The sequence below is a fragment of the Artemia franciscana genome, unplaced genomic scaffold (assembly GCF_032884065.1).
Source record: "Artemia franciscana unplaced genomic scaffold, ASM3288406v1 PGA_scaffold_23, whole genome shotgun sequence".
NCBI classification, from domain to species: domain Eukaryota; kingdom Metazoa; phylum Arthropoda; class Branchiopoda; order Anostraca; family Artemiidae; genus Artemia; species Artemia franciscana.
In genome coordinates, this window is record NW_027062649.1 from 654759 (window position 1) to 674953 (window position 20195).

The 20195-nt window shown below is 32.7% G+C and overlaps 1 protein-coding gene across 3 annotated transcripts in view; it reads right to left on the minus strand.

The window, feature by feature from the left end:
- LOC136041501 (procollagen-lysine,2-oxoglutarate 5-dioxygenase 1-like) overlaps positions 1 to 20195 on the minus strand; it is a 218580-nt gene that overhangs the window by 45651 nt on the left and 152734 nt on the right. For all 3 annotated transcript variants that reach the window (XM_065726205.1, XM_065726202.1, XM_065726204.1), the window contains exons 12-13: positions 17606 to 17788; positions 14110 to 14214 (exon numbers count right to left, since the gene is read on the minus strand). In XM_065726205.1, the coding sequence (XP_065582277.1) occupies positions 14110 to 14214; positions 17606 to 17788 (288 nt within the window). The remainder of the gene's footprint in view (positions 1 to 14109; positions 14215 to 17605; positions 17789 to 20195) is intronic.

Below are 20195 nucleotides of genomic sequence, written 5' to 3' on the forward strand. Positions count from 1 at the left end.
GATTTTTAGATTTTTTAGTTTTTTTATTAGTTTTTAGTTTTTTTTGTAGTTTTTACCATTTTTTTAGTTTTTTTAGTTTTTTTTTTTTACTTATGTCCTGGTCGTCATTTATACTCCCTGTGTCCCGGTCGTCATTTGTGTCTCGGTGCTTTGTTGATTGCTAATTTATATTATATTTATATTTATATTTTTTATATTTATTAATATTTTTTTAGTTTTCTTTTTCTCTTATTTTTCAGTTTTTTCCTTTTTTTTTAGTTTTTTCTTTTTTAGTTTTGTTTTTTTTTGTTTTTTACCTTTTTTTAGTTTTTTTAGTTTTTTTAGTTTTTTAGCTTTTTTAGTTTTTTTATTAGTTTTTAGTTTTTTTTTTTAGTTTTTGCCTTTTTTTAGTTTTTTCAGTTTTTTTTAGTTTTTAGTTTTTTACCTTTTTTTAGTTTTTTAGCTTTTTTAGTTTTTTTTCTTTTTATTTTTTTTTGTAGTTTTTACCTTTCTTAGTTTTTTTTCTTCTTTTGTATTAGTGTGAAATAATTCAGACGTCATATGCGGACAAACACGACGTCACTCGACAGACAGACAGACAGACATAACCCACAAACAACTTATTTTTATATATATTTATTCATATTTTTTTAGTTTTCTTTTTCTCTTTTATTTTTCAGTTTTTTCCTTTTTTTTAGTTTTTTTCTATTTTAGTTTTTAGTTTTTTTTAGTTTTTTACCTTTTTTTAGTTTTTTTTTAGTTTTTTTAGTTTTTTAGCTTTTTTATTTTTTTATTAGTTTTTATTTTTTTTTGTAGTTTTTGCCTTTTTTTATTTTTTTCAGTTTTTTTTTAGTTATTAGATTTTTACCTTTTTTTAGTTTTTTTTAGTTTTTCAGCTTTTTTAGTTTTTTTTTCTTTTTAGTTTTTTTTGTAGTTTTTACCTTTTTTAGTTTTTTTCTTCTTTTGTATTAGTGTGAAATAATTCAGACGTCATATGCGGACAAACATGACGTCACCTGATCCACAGATCCACACACAGACAACTTATTTTTATATCTATATATATAAAAATAAGTTGTCTGTCTGTGGATGTGTGGATGGGTCAGGTGACGTCACCTGAAAAAACTGGATCAGGTGACGTCAAAACTGAAAAAACTAAAAAAAGGCAAAAACTACAAAAAAAACTAAAAACTAATAAAAAAAATAAAAAAGCTAAAAAACTAAAAAAACTATAAAGGTAAAAACCAATAAAAAACTAAAAAAAAAACTGAAAAAACTAAAAAAAGGCAAAAACTACAAAAAAAAACTAAAAACTAATAAAAAAAGTAAAAAGGCTAAAAAACTAAAAAAACTAAAAAAACTAAAAAAAAGGTAAAAAACTAAAAAAAATAAAAAATAAAAAAAAACTAAAAAAAAGGAAAAAACTGAAAAATAAGCTAAAATAAAGGTAAAAACCAATAAAAAACTAAAAAGAAAAAAAGGGAAAAACTAATAAATGACGACACTCAAAGAGAAAGCGACCAGGACAAAAGGAATGTTCGATTAGCAATCAACAAAGCACCGGGACACAGGGAGTATAAATGACGACCAGGACATAAGTAAAAAAAAAAAAATATCTATATATATAAAAATAAGTTGTCAAACTAAAAAAAGGCAAAAACTACAAAAAAAAACTAAAAACTAATAAAAAAGCTAAAAAACTAAAAAAACTAAAAAAAAGGCAAAAACTACAAAAAAAACTAAAAACTAATAAAAAAAATAAAAAAGCTAAAAAACTAAAAAAACTAAAAAAACTAAAAAAAGGTAAAAAACTAAAAAAACTAAAAACTAAAAAAAACTAAAAAAAAGGAAAAAACTGAAAAATAAGCTAAAATAAAGGTAAAAACCCATAAAAAACTAAAAAAAAAACTGAAAAAACTAAAAAAAGGCAAAAACTACAAAAAAACTAAAAACTAATAAAAAAAGTAAAAAAGCTAAAAAACTAAAAAAACTAAAAAAACTAAAAAAACTAAAAAAAAGGTAAAAAACTAAAAAAAATAAAAAATAAAAAAAAACTAAAAAAAAAGGAAAAAACTGAAAAATAAGCTAACATAAAGGTAAAAACCAATAAAAACTAAAAAGAAAAAAAGGAAAAAACTAAAAAAAATTTTCATCTAAAAAACTAAAAAAAAACTAAAAAAGGTAAAAACTAAAAGAACTAAAAAAGAAAAAAATAAATGACGACACTCAAAGAGAAAGCGACCAGGACAAAAGGAATGTTCGATTAGCAATCAACAAAGCACCGGGACATAGGGAGTATAAATGACGACCAGGACATAAGTAAAAAAAAAATTAACAAAACTAAAAAGAAGGTAAAAACTACAAAAAAACTAAAAAGAAAAAAAAACTAAAAACTAATAAAAAAACTAAAAAATCTAAAAATCTAAATAAACTAAAAAAGAAAAAAAAGGAAAAAAATAAAGGAGAAAAACAAAACTAAAAAACGAATGTATATACAGACCGGTACACCGGGATACAAATGACGACCGGGACACAGGGAATATAAATGACGACCGGGACACAGGGACACAACTACAACGGGGACACCGGGGGAAACAGGGGGATATAAATGACGACCGGGACAAAAAAACTAAAAAGAAAAAAAAACTAAAAACTAATAAAAAAACTAAAAAATCTAAAAATCTAAATAAGCTAAAAAAGAAAAAAAAAGGAAAAAAATAAAGGAGAAAAACAAAACTAAAAAACGAATGTATATACAGACCGGGACACCGGGATACAAATGACGACCGGGACACAGGGAATATAAATGACGACCGGGACACAGGGACACAACTACAACGGGGACACCGGAGGAAACAGGGGGATGTAAATGACGACCGGGACACCGGGACAGGGAATGGTCGATTAGCAATCACCATCAACAAAGCTCAAGGGCAATCATTAGAATCATGAGGTATAGATCTGAATACAGATTGTTTTCCCATGGACCATTATATGTTGCATGTTCAAGAGTCGGTAAACCTGACAATCTATTTATATGCAAAGACAATGGGACAGCAAAGAATGTTGTATATTCGCAAGTTTTACGTAGTTAAAACCATATATATATATATCTATCTATATTCACAGGTGGGACATAGGGACACAACTACAATGGCGCGTAACTATTATGGCGCGTAACGACTTACGCGCGCGGGGGGGCTTGGGGAGGGCGCGAAGCGCCCCCACCAACTAGGTGTTGGGGTGGCGCGAAGCGCCACCCCAACAGCTAGTATATAGATATATATTTAACTACGTAAAACTTGCGAATATACAACATTCTTCGCTGTCCTATTGTCTGTCCATATAAATAGATTGTCAGGTTTACCAACTCTTGAACATGCAACATAATAATTGTCCATGGGAAAACAATTCGTATTCATATCTATACCGCATTTTTCTAACGATTGCCCTTGAGCTTTGTTGATGGTGATTGCTAATCGAACATTCCCTGTGTCCCCGTCGTCATCTATATATCTCCCTGTGCCCCCGGCGTCCCCGTTGGAGTTGTATCCCTGTGTCCAGGTCGTCATTTATATTCCCTGTGTCCCGGTCGTCATTTGTGTCCCGGTATCCCAGTCTGTAATTTCTCTTAGAGTGTCCTGGTCGTCATTTATATAGATATATAGATACAGTTTCATTTCAGTTTTTTTTCTTTTTTAGTTTTTTCTTTTCTTATTTTTTTCTTTTTTAGTTTTTCTTTTTTAAGTTTCTTCTTTTTATTGATAATAAACCTCAAAATTTTGGGTATCTGTTTTAAGGTTTTCGAATTACCTTAATCTTTTGTCAAAATATATTGAAACATTTGTGGAATTCCCAGTTTTTTTAGTTTTTTCTTTTTTTTTAGCTGTTTAGGTTTTTTTTAGTTTTTTTTTCTTTTTAGTTTTTTACCTTTTTATTTTTTTTACATTTTTCCTTTTTAAGTTTTTTTCTTTTTTTAATTTTTTATTTAGTTTTTTTTTTAGTTTTTTCTTTTTAGTTTTGTTTTTAGTTTTTTACCATTTTTGTTTTTTCGAATTACTTTAACCTATTGTCAAAATATTTCGAAATATTTATGCAATTTCCAGTTTTTACATTCTAGTTTGTTTTCTTTTATATATATAGAAGATATAATCTGGCGTAATGGACAGACAACTTATTTTTATATATATTGTCAAAATATATTGAAATATTTGTGCAATTCCCAGTTTGTTTAGTTTTTTCTTTTTTTTTAGTTTTTTAGCTTTTTTAGTTTTTTTTAGTTTTTTATCTTTTTTATTTTTTTATGTTTTTTCTTTTTGGGTTTTTTCTTTTTTTTATTTTTTCAATTTTTAATTTTTTTTTAGTTTTTTCTTTTTAGTTTTTTTTTAGTTTTTGTTTTCTTTTATATATATAGAAGATATAATCTGGCGTAATGGACAGACAACTTATTTTTATATATATTGTCAAAATATATTGAAATATTTGTGCAATTCCCAGTTTGTTTAGTTTTTTCTTTTTTTTTAGTTTTTTAGCTTTTTTAGTTTTTTTTAGTTTTTTATCTTTTTTATTTTTTTATGTTTTTTCTTTTCGGGTTTTTTCTTTTTTTTATTTTTTCAATTTTTAATTTTTTTTTTAGTTTTTTCTTTTTAGTTTTTTTTTAGTTTTTTACCATTTTTCTTTTTTCGAATTACTTTAATCTATTGTCAAAATATTTCGAAATATTTATGCAATTTCCAGTTTTTACATTCTAGTTTGTTTTCTTTTATATATATAGAAAATATAATCTGGCGTAACGGACAGACAACTTATTTTTATATATATAGATATATATATATATATATATATATATATATGTATATATATATGTTTTTAACTAAGTAAAACATGCGAATATACAACATTCTTCCCTGTCCCATTGTCATTTATATTCCCCGTGTCCCGGTCGTGATTTTTGTCCGGGTGTCCCAGTCTGTAATTTCTCTTTAAGGTTCCCGGTCGTCATTTATATTCCCTGAGTCCCAGTCGTCATTTGTGTCCTGGTGTCCCGGTATGTAATTTCATCAGTTGACAAACATGACGTCAGTCGACAAACAACTTAATGACGCATACAGCTCAATCCTTATAATGACGTCAGTCGACAAACATGACGTCAGTCGACACACAAACATGACGTCACTCGATACACACACACAGACAACTTATTTTATATATATATATATATATATATATATATATATATATATATATATATATATATATATATATATATATATATATTTATATATATATATATAAATATAGATATATATATTTATATATGTATATATATATATATATATATATATATATATATATATATATATATATATATATATATATATATATATCTATATATATAAAAATAAGTTGTCTGTGTGTGTGTGTGTCGAGTGACGTCATGTTTGTGTGTCGACTGACGTCATGTTTGTCAACTGATAAAATTACATACCGGGACACCGGGACACAAATGACGACCGGGACACAGGGAATATAAATGACGACCGGGACACAGGGACACAACTACAACGGAGACGCCGGGGCACAGGCGGGATATATAAATGACGACCGGGACACAGGGATTGTTCGAATAGAAATTACAGACCGGGACACCGGGACACAAATGACGACCGGGACACCGGGACACAGGAAATATAAATGACGACCGGGACACTCAAAGAGAAATTACAAACTGGGACACCGGGACAGAAATGACGACCGGGACACAGGGAATATAAATGACGACCGGGACACAGGGACACATCATTAGAATAATGAGGTAGAGATCTGAATACGGATTGTTTTACCAATGGACAATTATCTGTTGCATATTCAAGAGTCAGTAAACCTGACAATCTATTTATATGCAACATATATATATATATATATATATATATATATATATATATATATATATATATATATATATATATATATATATATATATATATATATATATATATATATATATATATATATATATATATATATATATAATCTCTATTCACAGGTGGGACACAAGGACACAACTACAATGGCGCGTAACGACTTACGCGCGCGGGGGGGGCTTGGGGGGCGCGAAGCGCCCCACCAACTAGGTGTTGGAGTGGCGCGAAGCGCCACCCAACAGCTAATATATATATATATATATATATATATATATATATATATATATATATATATATATATATATATATATATATATATATATATATATATATATATATATATATATATATACATAATATATATATATAATAACAATATATTAATAATGTTATAATATATTATTTTTAATAACATATTATTTTTTTTTGATTTGATTTTTTCATTTGATTTTTTTTTTTGAATTGTGTATCTAATTGAGCGGATTTTTTTTTAAAATTAGCCACATGGTAAAGATGAATTCTATAATTGTTTAGTTCATTCAGGCTTTTTGAAATGTGTTAATATTTGTGATTTGGTAAAGTTTATTATATTTAGTTTACCTATTGTTGCTAAAAAGAGGGATATATTAACAGGATAGGCTTGTTTTGGTGTTACTTGGTTGTTTTACATTTGCTGTTTTTTTTTTCTTTCATAGGCATGTATTTTGGGGGTGATACCTGACACGGGGATGCCATGGATATTCTGTGGTAGCCACAACACTTGGCTGGATAGAGAATTTAGAGTGGTGAAACCCTATATAGGCCAGTGTATTCTCCCGATGAGCCCTTGTGTTGGGTTGTTGCCTCTGAATTATTTGTCTTTATTATGTTTTCTATTGTTTGGTAAATGACGACTTATACTTATTGACGACATGACTGCCTGTCCATGGATTATTCTTTATGGTTGATTGTGTATGGCTATGCTGTTTGACCTATGTGATTGCATGGATGAGTAGGGTTAAGGCCTCATTCAAGTGCTGGTCTATATTAATCACTAATTTAGGAAAACAGTCTTCCTTTTCTCCTTCTGTCTCTCCTTTTTTTTTTTTTTTTTTTTTTTTTTTTTTTTTTTTTTTTTTTTTTTTTTTTTTTTTTTGTGTGTGTGTGTTTGTGCTGTTGCATTGGTGATTTCTCTTTTCATGATATTATATATACGTCATTGTATATTTAAGAAGAGATCTAACCCAGGTTTGTTTTAGTCTTTAAATTTTTTTTGAAAACCTGCACGTCTGAATGAATTATTAAGAGGAAATACCATATTCAGGCTACCGAATTCAGTTCATTAATACATCCAGAAAGACACTAGTCATGAACTCTAAACCGGTTGTCGCGCTTTGGCAAAAACGTACGTAGATTGGAAAAAGAATTTGCGTCGGTAGCCAAAAGGGAACTTGATTAGGACCATCTTTGTTTTACAGAAAGACTAGAGAAAAGGGGAAACAAGCCCTCCCCCAAGTCTTGCACCGATTCTTGTGGACGAAACATGGCATAATCAGAAAAATTATATTATTTCCTTAAGCTGTTTCGATTATGTGCAATTCTTCTCAGTCCTAGCTAGCGCCACATTTGTTTTCAAAGACAGATTCACTTTTCCTTGATTTCGGCGCTCAGCCCTTCTTGCAAATGGAACGTGGTTTTACTAGGAATTTAGTAAAATAAGGACTTCGGATAAGACTTATGGATATTTATATACATTAGCTCCTCAAGTGTCAAATAAGCAAAGAAAGATCCTTATTTCTTCCGAAGAGTGGTTTTAAAAACAAAAATAGCTTAGAAGGAAAAACAACCTTGGTTACAGAATACCTTCTAGATTTAAAGTGACTAGATACACATAATAAATAATAAAATTAATAGATTAATAGCATAATTAAAATGGAGGTAACCAATAATTATCTGACAAAAGCCAGATTATAATAGTAGACAGATTCATTTTCTTCCAATATTTGCGCTTCGGTCTTTTCTTGCAAACGAAACATGGCTTTATAGTCCAAACTGTTATATCTGCTTCAACTGTTCCTATTTTCGATTATGCACAAATTTTCCTAGTCCTTGTCAAGAGCTTTATCGTCCAAATGCTTTATCATTTTAAATATGACTTTATCGTCCGAACTGTTATATCTGCTTCAACAATTCTTATTTTCGATTATGCACAAATATTCCTAGTCCTTGTCAAGAGTCTTATCGTCCAAATGCTTTATCATTTTAATGCTTTTATCGTCCAAATAATTAGATCTGCTTCAACAGTTCCTATTTTCGATTATGCACAAATATTCCTGGTCCTTGTCAAGAGAGCTTTAAGGTGATACAAAATTAAAGCTAAAAATCACACTCTTCAGATGTGGGACTCTGAAAAAGGGCTGGAAGGCTGGCTATTTGCCAGTAAAAGAAGGCAAAACAGACGTGAATTTCGGTGCAACCGTTTAGGTTTCTCCTCCACTATATTACTCACAGCTCCACTCTAGTTTCTTTCTGTATCGATATCTTTTTATTTGGGGAGGGTATCTGCGAACAAAAAGACTACACCATTCATCATAAAATAGCGCTTTAAATATCTTTTCCATACATGGACTTTATAAAATCCCAGCTTAAGGCCATAAACATCTTCATAAAAGATATATTTTTTCAGGGCTAGTAAGGATGCAAAAGGCGCGTTTTCAAAAATTATGAACTTACAAAAATGGCGTGTCTGGAGACATTGAAGTAACTTGAAGTAACTCAATCTTCACTCATACTCTTTTCAAGCGTACTCCAACCTTTTCGATAAAATGTATTTGTGACAGTAAGACGCAATAAGTATTAGTTTCATCCAATAATTATTACTATAGAATATGACCTCAAATTTGCCTAAGTTAATTATATTTGAATATAATTAACGATAACACGTGTTATAATGAAATACTTACAGTATAATTTCGCTTCTTCAAAATTAAATTAGACAAATATAGGGCGTCACAACACTGTAAATCCCCTTCGAGGAATTAGAAAATACTTAGCCCTTTAGCTTTAGCAATAAATCTAACCCAATTTAGGAATCAAGTTTGTTCAAAAAAGAATAAGATATCACTCGAGGTCATTAGGGCTCCAAATGATGGCGTCAATAGGAAATTTACGCATAGACTTTATTTTGGTAATAAGAAGCAAATATAAATGCTAAAGAAAATGCAGTTTTTTTTTTGCTTTACCAGCTATTATAGGTATTTTCTTTGAAGTTCTAAATCTGCAGAAAATTGCAACCCAAGAAACCAAAATATAGACCATAATTGACCATATTACCATAATTATCATATACCTTATCTGGTAATACGTAGCAATTATTCATACTATATAATGACAAAATCTTATTTTTTTTTATTTTTACAGTGTCAGACATTACAAATTTCTCCCTATGAAGTAATAAATCTACAAAAATTAAAGACCCATAAATCAATATAGTATGAAATACAAAGGTGTCCCCTTGAACATTATGATCATCAGAATCACCTCCTTGAGAGCATTTCTCTCCTCTCAGCACTCTTAATTAATATAAAATGTTTGCTGAAGCAAATAACTTTAGGTTCCTCTTATGTCAAGATCTGAAAAATGCTCCATAAGAGCTCTCTACGCAGCAGATACTGTGTGAGAAAAAAAAAATTGTCCGTTTATGACATGAATATAATTTGTTTGTAAAATAAAAAAAACCTTAATACATCCAGAAAGACACTAGTCATGAACTCTAAACCGGTTGTCGCGCTTTGGCAAAAACGTACGTAGATTGGAAAGAGAATTTGCGTCGGTAGCCAAAAGGGAACTTGATTAGGACCATCTTTGTTACACGTTGCATTCATATTCTTACCTGCATGGGGGTAAAAGGGGCGGGCTGGACCCCCTGCGAGAAGAACTAATTCAAACAGAGCGTCTCAAAAGCCACGCATCAAACTGATAAGTACGAAGTGAATCTCAAGGAAGGTCTGCATTTTGATGATACGAAAAAATCTTTATTTAATTTTTTTTTACTAGAAGCTTAGTTGGCGCTAGACTTCTAGGACCCCCTGCAAGAATATCCTCATGAAAATTTAAAAATACCAACCTGAAATTAATTTCTGGGATTAAGCTAAGGTTGCTTTTGGTGTTGAGGTCTAGAGCCATGAAATAAACTTTCGTTGATATAGTTAAACTGAATATTTGATAAAAACTGACTTTTTGATACAAAGAAAAATCATATTTTTTTTCAAAATTTGACATTTTTCCAATTTCTCAACTGTAATGAATTAAAGGAAATGCCACAAAATATATCATCCAATATGCTATTCAAAGAATGTATACTTTGGTGGATTGTCATTTACAATCAACCATGGAGGAGAAGAATGATCAATTGCCAAATTTAGAGCTTTATACGCTAAAATCACCACTTTCTGCACGTGCATGACAATGGGCGTATGTATGTTCGTAATATGCTTTAAAAACGGATCTAGAGGTCCCATTATACTTTTTTCAGCTCACCCTCGTTTTCAAACCGAGCTTTTAGAACAATATACTGGTCTGGATCCCCGACTATGAATACAACCATCACGAGAACTGGGGTATGGAAATTACGAGAGCTACCTCATAACGAGCATTTCTCTCCTTTGTGATCCCTTGTTAAATTTCAACCTCCTCTTGAAGTAAACAGCTTCAGATCTATCTCCAATCAAAGATCAAAGAAAAAAGTGTGCACGATATATAAAATTACTAAGCAATTACAACATCAAACAAACGACAACATCGAAGAGACGGTTTAACCCATGTAATTGAATTTTTTCCCTGTCATTTCTAACTATTGCTGCTATTAAAGAACACAGAGTAAAATAAACTTCAACTTGGAGAGGCTCTTCTTCGACGAATTCTGTACGAAATTCGCACAAATAGTTACGTGCTTCAGGGCAAATCCTCAAGTTGTAATGAAACATAACAAGGATATAAAAATTTTTCGTTTCTTACACCACTTCTTTTGGATATTCAATCAAAAATAAATTCAATAATTCAAAAATTAAATTCAATATTATTCAATTAAAAATAAATCCTGTTAAAACGACTTATTTGGTTTTGGTCACACTCAGGGTTGACTTTAAGTACCTGGAATTGCAATGATTAATATCATCAACAATGTTTACATTTTCTTTGCACTACACATGTAGCCTTAGAAAGAAAGTAAGTATTTTTCTTCCTAGGGCTGTGCGCGCAGTGCAAGAAAAATCTAAACATTGTTCATCCAATCAATTAATACTATTCCAGCTAAAACGTGGAAGAAAAAGGCTTTTATTTGCAGGCTAGAAAAGCAGATGAAAGCAGATAACAAAACTTTTAAGAATTTCCAAAGCAAGAATTTCCAAGTAATATGTGCACATTGTAAGAATTGACGTACCATATTTCTTTGGAAATTACGTACACAGATTCAGAAGCCAACTAGGACCTTGTTTGATTTTTTTTACTTTTTAATTTTATACTTTGTATTTTACATTTATATATTTTATACTTTTATAAAATATAAAACAACTTTTACACTTTTATACATTACATTCTTTTTTTTTTATTTTAGGTAAGTTATGGTTCTCAAATTGTCACAACGATGTTCAACCATTAAATAGGATATTGTTTCCATCCAAATTGAAAGTAATTTATCAGTTTTATTTTTATCTTAATTGTATTAAGCCAGAGCCATGCTACAAAGATGCTTAAAGGTTTATTCCATTCATTAGGACAAGGATGTACATTCTATAACATAGGTACTTCACAACAGATCTCTTTGGAGAGAAAGAAGTATGAATGCATCCTTTAAGTCATATCTTATGGAGCCGTGATTGGTAAAAAAAAAGCAGGAGTGAGTCGCTAATGTTTAATAGTGTCAAAGATCAAGGACTAACTCCAAGCTGAAATAGCTTTTAGAAGGTATTTTTTTTAGAATGCTCTATTCTACTTAGGAATAAATTCTTTAGAGTTCCTTTTCTACTGAGGAATAAGGTTGAGGAGCTAAGATTGACAGATAAGGAAGAAGACTGAAGGATGCATTGAGGGACTGAAAACAACCTTTCAGTTTTTAGACCTCAATAAAGATAGAAAAAACATAATCTCACTGTAAAATCGGACTCACAAAATTTCATTCACTCTAAATGCAAAATACCTATGTGGGTTTATGCCTTATTATGGATACATTTTCTCAGCGACATACAATAGGCTATTATAATTCTATTGCACCGCTCAATGCTCAATTTATTTACTCAATTTAAGAGACTTTGTAACGGCTTTTGACTCGGTAAAGAGAATTGCCATCTGGGATACAATGAGGGATGATGGAGTGCCCGAAAAGATAGTCCGTTTAATTAAGGCGTATTACGTGGGAACGAGGGCATTTATAAGAGCTGACGGAGAAATCTCAAAAGAAATATCAATTGACAAAGGAGTGCGACAGGGTTGTGCCTTATCGCCTATTTTATTTAACTTTGTCATTGACCAGATTATGAAGACTCTTGACAAATACAAAGGTGTGACAATCAGTCCAGTACTATCAATAACAGACCTTGATTACGCTGATGATGTGGATATCTTGGCTGAGTCGATAATAGAAGCACAGCTCATGATAGACGACATTGCTGCTAGATCCCTTGCTACTGGACTAAAGATCAGCCAATCGAAAACAAAATCGATGCGCACCTCTGGGCTAGATGAAACTCCAATCACATTGAATGGCATCCCAATCGAGGACGTCCAGAATTTCAAATATCTAGGCTCCCTAATAAATCCCAAGGGCGAAGCTCTAAGCGAAATATAAAGCCGCATCTCCGCAGCCTGGGCAGCATTCATCCAGCTTCGGAAGTGCCTCTGGCTACGAAATGAAATCTCCCTTCGAACAAAGCTCCGGATATATAACGCTTTGGTTCTCTCTGTGCTTCTTCATGGTTGCGAAACGTGGCCCCTCAGAGCTGGGGAAGCTAATAACCTGAATGTCTTCAACCACAAGTGTCTTCGCTGTATTCTTGGCCTGCGTCTCTCTGACCGCGTCCGTAACGATGTCATCAGAAGAAGATGTGGTGATATACCACTTGTCTCTGATGTTGTCAAAGCGAGACGTCTACGATGGTTCGGGCATACACTGCGCTGACCGGATGACTCGTTCAGCAAACAGTGCTTGAAATGCCAACCCCTTGCGCACTGGAAGAAGAAGCCTGGAGGACAAAAAAAGACATGGTTATCAACAGTTAGAGCCGACCTCGAGCCAATGGGAGGTTTCAAGAAGCACGGGCACCGATGGAATAGACAATGGATCCAGTTGATCGAGCCAATCGCACTTGAAAGAGAGCAATGGAGAGAGGCATGTCGACAAATTCTGGATGCCACGATGGGCCTGGACAAGGCTCGAACGTGACCCAAGTACAAGTAAGTAAGTACAATTTAAGAAGCTGAAAAAAAATCTTACGATTTAGTGATTAAACAACATTTTGTTGGTAAGTGCAGAGTAAAAATGACAATAAATCGTGTAGAGGGGAGGGACTAGGTGAGGAGATTCTTCCTTGGAGATAGAGGGGGTCAGCAGCGACAGAAGTACTGCCATATTTCTATAGCTTTGAGGATGGACGAAGTTTTTTGGAAGAATATCAGGAGGGTACTGCTCATCCCCTCTGTTTACCTGTACGGTGGTAAGTGTTTCGGGTTTTGTAAATTCTATGCAGAAAAAATTATCTTATGTAGTCTTCTATCTACTGCCTTTTTTTTTTTTTTTTTTTTTTTACAATTATGAGCATTTATGTGAATATGATATGAAGTTTAAAGACAAATTTCGAAAGACCTCTAATTAAGTTACGCGAAAGTAACGTTTTCTATAATTTACAGTCCCAAAATAACTGGTTTTCAACAGGAAATCGAAGGCAATTTTGGGACTTGGGGTCATTGTTAGATTTAGAAATGGTTCGAAAGCAACTTTTTAGTAAAAAATCGGAAGTTTCAAATTTGAATTCCAGTTTAGACTCTATACAAATATGACTGTACCAATCGATCGACAGAGAAATGTTTAGCATGAATTTCTCAAAAAATTAGGGTTTTTGAAAGATGCTAAGATCATGGATTTTTGAAAGATGCTAGTGAAATAGCTAATTAAAACAAAACTACCAACACTTTAGAACAACAAAAGGTCCAAGAAAAGAAGATCAGCACTTACATAATTCGAACCGTCAGACCATTTACCGAAATGCTCCATCTCAGAAACAAGTTCATTGGTGAATCTTACAGAAAAAAGTGGGAACCAAAAGACGTCCGGGCATGGCTATAAAAAAAAAATGTATTTTACAGATAAATATATTAAAAGACAAAGACAAAAAATACAACTAATACAACTAAAGCACTAATTGGTAGATTGTGAGAGGCACACAAAGAACAGTTAAGTCAAATTAAACTATCTGACAAGTTACCTACCAGAGCTTAACAGCTAAAGTTAAAATTCCTATTTGCAGTTAGAACCTTTAATAGATCTTTAAAGATGATTTTTTATTTCAAAAATGATTTTAACAAACGAAACTGCTGAATTTTGTATATAAAAAAAATATATACATGAAACGTGTAAACAAAGCCGCGGTTAATATGTAAGATAACGATGAAAGTAGTGAAAAAGGTTAACCTCAAAAAGGATAAAGTCAAAATACTAAACTAAATGCAAAATCACTGAGTGTCAGAAGCAAAACGTGCAATTGGGCGCGTTTACGAGAGCCCTGCAAGAGAGCCCAATTTCATCCAGCAATACCCTGTATAATCCAATAAAACTCTAAATATGGCCCACTGGCCCACAAAAGTCATAGTTTTGCCATGCTTCATATTCTAGACCCAATTTTCCTATACCAGGGCACCACTTCGGAAAGGTCTCACTTTAGAATTTGTCAAAAACCTGGGATTGTCATGTCAAAGGTACTCCCACCACTGTGGATACTCAAGCAGAAAATTGGAACTTTTCCAGGCTTCAGAGCTTTACCAAGGTTTTCTAATATTCACTAGTATTTTCTCATGGAGAAGAATGTACGCAAGAGATATTTAGAAAACTAGTTTAGATAACTATTCTCAGAAATACTGCCTCCACACAACCACACAACCCTCTCTATTTCTCTTACGGTTCAGATAATACTTTAATTATTGATTATTTCTAAGTCTTTAGCAAAATGTTAACAGTGCAAATTGTTGATTACTCATAGTTGTTGATTACTCATAGGACAATCCTAGAATTTAAAATAGTTTTCAAACAGAATCGAAAAAAAACGCTTTGGTAACATTGAGTGTACGATTAGGAAGTGTGTAAACAAAAATAATTAGAAAAGACTTTCCGGAAGAAAATTTCTCTTTTATACGACCGGAGCGAAACGAGCTAAGGTAGTCATGACCAAGCTGTAGAAACGCTCAAATAGCTGACACAGGGGCACTAATTGTACGCGGGGGAGGCGATTGCACCCTAGAGTTTAAATTTTTTCATATTTTCATTGAAAAACCGAAAAAACTGTCCTTCCTCATAGGTTTTGAAAAATTCTTTGTTTTTGTATCTTCATTAAAAAAAAAAAAAACCATAGCCCTCCCACCTACATTTTTATGAATCTACCAGTACAAAAATAAATGGGCAAACATAGAGGTACAATAAGTCATCTACATTGCCCCAAAAAAGTTAAAAAGTGTAAATTACACTCATGACGTTCGTTCAACTGAATATTTAGTCGATAAAATTCCCCTTGTAAATAAAAAAAGCCATTTACTGCGAAATAAAAAAGGCAAAACACTTTAAAAGAAACGCTATTAGTTGGATAGACAGAGCAATATTAATAACTTAGTACAAAGTCAGGTACGGCAAACTTTTATTACAAGGAATCATGCTACCAACAACGTTGCTAAGTAACAAACAAAAGTTTTATTCTCTAATAATATAATTAATGAGTTTCTTGTGCCATCATTTATCTTTGAAAATTGACTCCTGCAAAATAAATCTACGAAGCGAGGAAAAGCGGTGACTGATTTTTTATTTAAGCTTTATTTTCACTTTGATGTTTCGCTGAGTTAAGGCTGAAGATCCGGGGTAAATCAAGCTTTTCATCTTTGCCCTTTTTTTAAAAATTACTATTTTGAGGAGTTTAATTAACTGGGTCTCGATAACTGAGCTGCTCAGAAGCCGGTGGACATAATCAAAAGTGCTTCAGAGAAAGATATTAAGTTTACATGGGTAAAATATTTGCCTAAATTTTATGTTTATCTTTAATTTTACGCAATATCTATGAGAATGTACAAAGAGTAAATTAAAGTATTTGACGCAAATGTATAAAAAGAAAAAACAATCCGTTTTCTGGCTTCTAAGCTTCCCCCCTCCTCTTGACAACTCATTTTTGCATGTTTGTGGAAAAGCAAGAAGATTGAGTCGAAGGTTGTTTTTCTCTAGTCTGTTTTTAAAACTTTAATTTGGGGTAAATCTAAATATTCCAATCTCTTTACTTTTTTGCTAATTTATTTCTTTCTCCTAAATTGTTATATTTAAATATCGACAAGAGTAACAGAATAACTTTATGTCTAAAAGCGTAATAGCAATCGGGGTTGAAGCCAGTCATCCTATGCTTTCGCATACCCTTTTTGTTTACTACCCCGGATTCCTCAAGGTACCAATTTAGAGCTGGATCGACTCTGGCTGAGCTTAGACAGCTACACAGCTGATTCCTGTTCCAAACCAGATAATCAGTAACGCCAGGACTCAAACTCCATCTCTGATGGACAAAGAGTTGCAAGCTCAGCATGCCAAATTTAACTAGATAGTTTCTCTTCTTCATCTTCACCGGTTCTGTATTGGGTACACGGCTAACGGGCCGTATTTCAAACAGTAGACTGTACGAAATTGTGGTTCAATTCCACTTTCTATGGCTATAATGACAGAAAGGCTGAGATGGCTAGGGCACGTTCTGTTAATGAAGGATGATAGATTGTCCTTTTCGACCAACAGTTTAGGGCTAATAAAAAGCAGATCACCCGCAGTTGGGGTGGGAGGATGTCGTAATGAAAGATTTAGAGAGAATGGGAACATCCTGGGAGCAGGTAAGGAGGGAGGCTTTGAATAGATTATGATGAAGGAGCAGCGTGCGTAAGTGTGTTGGCCTCAGGCGGCTTGGTGCCGCCGCGAGTTTTTAGCATTAGTAGTAGTAGTATTATAACGTTTCAATGTGGCAACACTGACGACAACATGGTACTACTCTAGAAGCTTCAGATTATTTTCCAGTAGCCCAAAGAAAAGTCTTACAAAATCGCAGTTTTCACACATAAATATATGATGGGTCAGGGAGGGGGAGGGCAAAAATAATTTTATTTTAATGTTCTTGGTACTTTAACAGTTTTTAAAATGTAATTTTTAATTAAGATTCAATGCCCCAGCACCAGTCAGAGAAGGTTTATGTCAGCCAATAGGAGAGCCGCAGGGCTTCCTACGACTCTCATTCGATGCTGCAGAAAACGATCACTCTCAAGTTAAGATGCAAAGGAAAACGCAGTAAAAGAAAACAACTACAGGTTAAAATCAGCATACTTATCTAACCCTATAACAGCTAAAAAAATAGAAGTAAAAAGAAATCGTGCTAAAAAATGATCTAAATTATAATTAAGAGCATTCCAACTTATAAACAACCAGGATAGAAATAACCTTTAACTACCTGTTCAACCGTCTTGTTCGGATCTAAGCTGTGACTATAGTTAGGATGGAGGTACCTCAGCTCCCAGTCCCAACGATTGTTGAAGATCTCCCACATCTCGTTGTGCAAGTGACTTGTGTCGAATTCTTCATTATTGATCAAATGTCCCCAATTCAAACGATTGCTTACGTACATGAAGACGTCCTAGAATACAACACTTATAAATATGTTAGGTTTCCCAAATGTTTACATTTGTGAACGTTCTTGTGTGAACACAAATATGCTGAACATATTTGTGAACGTTTATATGACTTATTTAATTTTCTTCTAGATCACATGCTTCGAGGATCTCCCCGGTCAATGTGAAAAGAAATAAAAAATAAACCGCGCGAAATTTAACGAAAAAAAAAACAAACTTACAACCAGTTTTGACAGAAAACGGTGGATTTTGCAAAGCAAAACGGCCGATTCATGTAACGCCATGTCATGTCTATGTTTAATATACGCACAAGTTTAATTTAGAGCAAAATTCTGTAAGGTCTTCCAAGAAAATTTCTATATAAAAAAAGCTGCTTTGATTATCAATTGAAAACAGAGTACCGATAGCATATTTTACCAGTGCAAAAGATACAAAATTTCAATTCCTCTTATTCCTTTTTTGATTATTACGGCGAAACTTCCGCTCAATCTAGTCATCGGAACCCTATTCCAGAGAATCCTTTATTATTTTAAACACAGTTTTGCCGACCGGAAAAGCGAGTTTTTAAGTCTGATCCGAAATTGAAGCAAACCGAATGTTCGCAAACATGAAGGATTGGTTCACTAGGCGACGTGAAACTCAGACCCAGCTGTTGAGACGATATTTTACTTCTGTCAGTGCCTTTGTTCAAGCCAATCCAACGTCAGGTAAGCTCGCTTTCGATTAGTGACACAGGCTCTGCCAAACTGCTAGAATTGATCTAATAGTTTATGGCTGATCATAAGCATTTATATTTTAGCAACCGGAAGCCCAAGAATTATCTAATGAACAATGTGACTTGTCTTAGAAAAATAAATACAGTTAGTAAGTTCCTTTAAAATGGACAATAATATGCAGTAATAATAACAATATACAAGGTTAGTCAAGCATAGTATGTTGTATGATATGTTGTTTTTCTGCTCTCCTACGATCTAGATTAAAAATTAAATAAAAAAAAAGTTTTTTTTTAGCTGAAAGTAAGGAGCGATATTAAAACTTAAAACGAACAGAAATTACTTCGTATATGAAAGGGGCTGCTTCCTCATCAACGCCCCGCTCTTTAAGCTAAAGTTTGACTCTTTCTCTCAACTCTGCTTTTTAAAACAGTAAAAAACTTTTACTTTAATCTTTAATCTGTAAATAATGTGGGCTGTATATTTTCAAATTGGGGGTTGGGGTAAACTATACTGGGGCTGCATGAAAAATGTAACCTAACCTAACCAAAATACCAACTAGATATTTATTGAAATATAGCTACAATGTAGTTTTCCACTGAGGTGAAGCTAATTGTCTCCGTATACAAACAGCAAAAAATAGGTTATTGTCTGATTTTATAGATACAAATTCTCGAATCTATACTGGCTAAAAGATAATTGTCAAATCTGTATTTAAGTTCGGCAAAGCCAAAGATTAGTCTGAATAAAATCTGATCAAAAATGCCGATATATCGTTTAATCACATTATCGCCCAACACTACTTGTTCGGCATTTCAAAGTTTTCAAACAGATATCTTAAATTTGATTCGATATCATAGGGGTTAGAAGAGGTCCAGATAGCAGAAAAGGAATCGAGAGGGGGACTGATTTCCTTCCAGTAGCTAACGAACTTTCAATCGAACAGTTCCCCTCCCAACTTTCTGAAATAACCCCTTCCATTTGAAGTGGACGAAAAAATCATTTGTTTTTGGCATTTTTCTGGCCATTTTGGGCGACATTTTGAGTGGAAGCAATATTTTGTCCCTTCTGTATTGGGTCCTTTTAGCCCTAATTTTCGTACAAGTTTCAGACCAATCGAAAAAAGTCGGTGCTTTTTGAGCACTCTTTGTTAGAAGAGGGACTAATTTCAACGGTACCAGTCCTTTAAATGTTTTTTGTACAATAGTTCCTTTGGCCCAAGAGCTTGCGGCTTTAAGTTTCAAATAGATCAGGTAATAAGTTTGTATGGCTGATTTCGGGTCCCCTAACCACCCCCTCCCACATTAAAGTGTTTATGATCTCTTCGACCAAGAAGATAATCCTTGAAAGTTTGCGCCTCTTGGCTGCTAAGGTCAAACTTGCCCCCTCCCCATTTTTTCCGCCATAAAATTTATCTGCAAAGAATTGTCAATGCGCATAATTTACAGCCATAAAGATTTACATAGAGATATGTAAATTTAAATTTTAATCTCATCCGAAGCCATAAGCGGTGGAACTCTTTGCTTAGAATGCATTATTTGCCATGTTAGCTCAACAGCAACTAAATGCAAACTCAAATATTGATAACAGTATTTGGCCGCAGCGTCAGTAACACTCAAATAGTCTTATTGATCGTTTAAGGGCCACCCAAGTAACACTAACTAAACACTAACTAAACACTAAGTAAATTATAATAGCT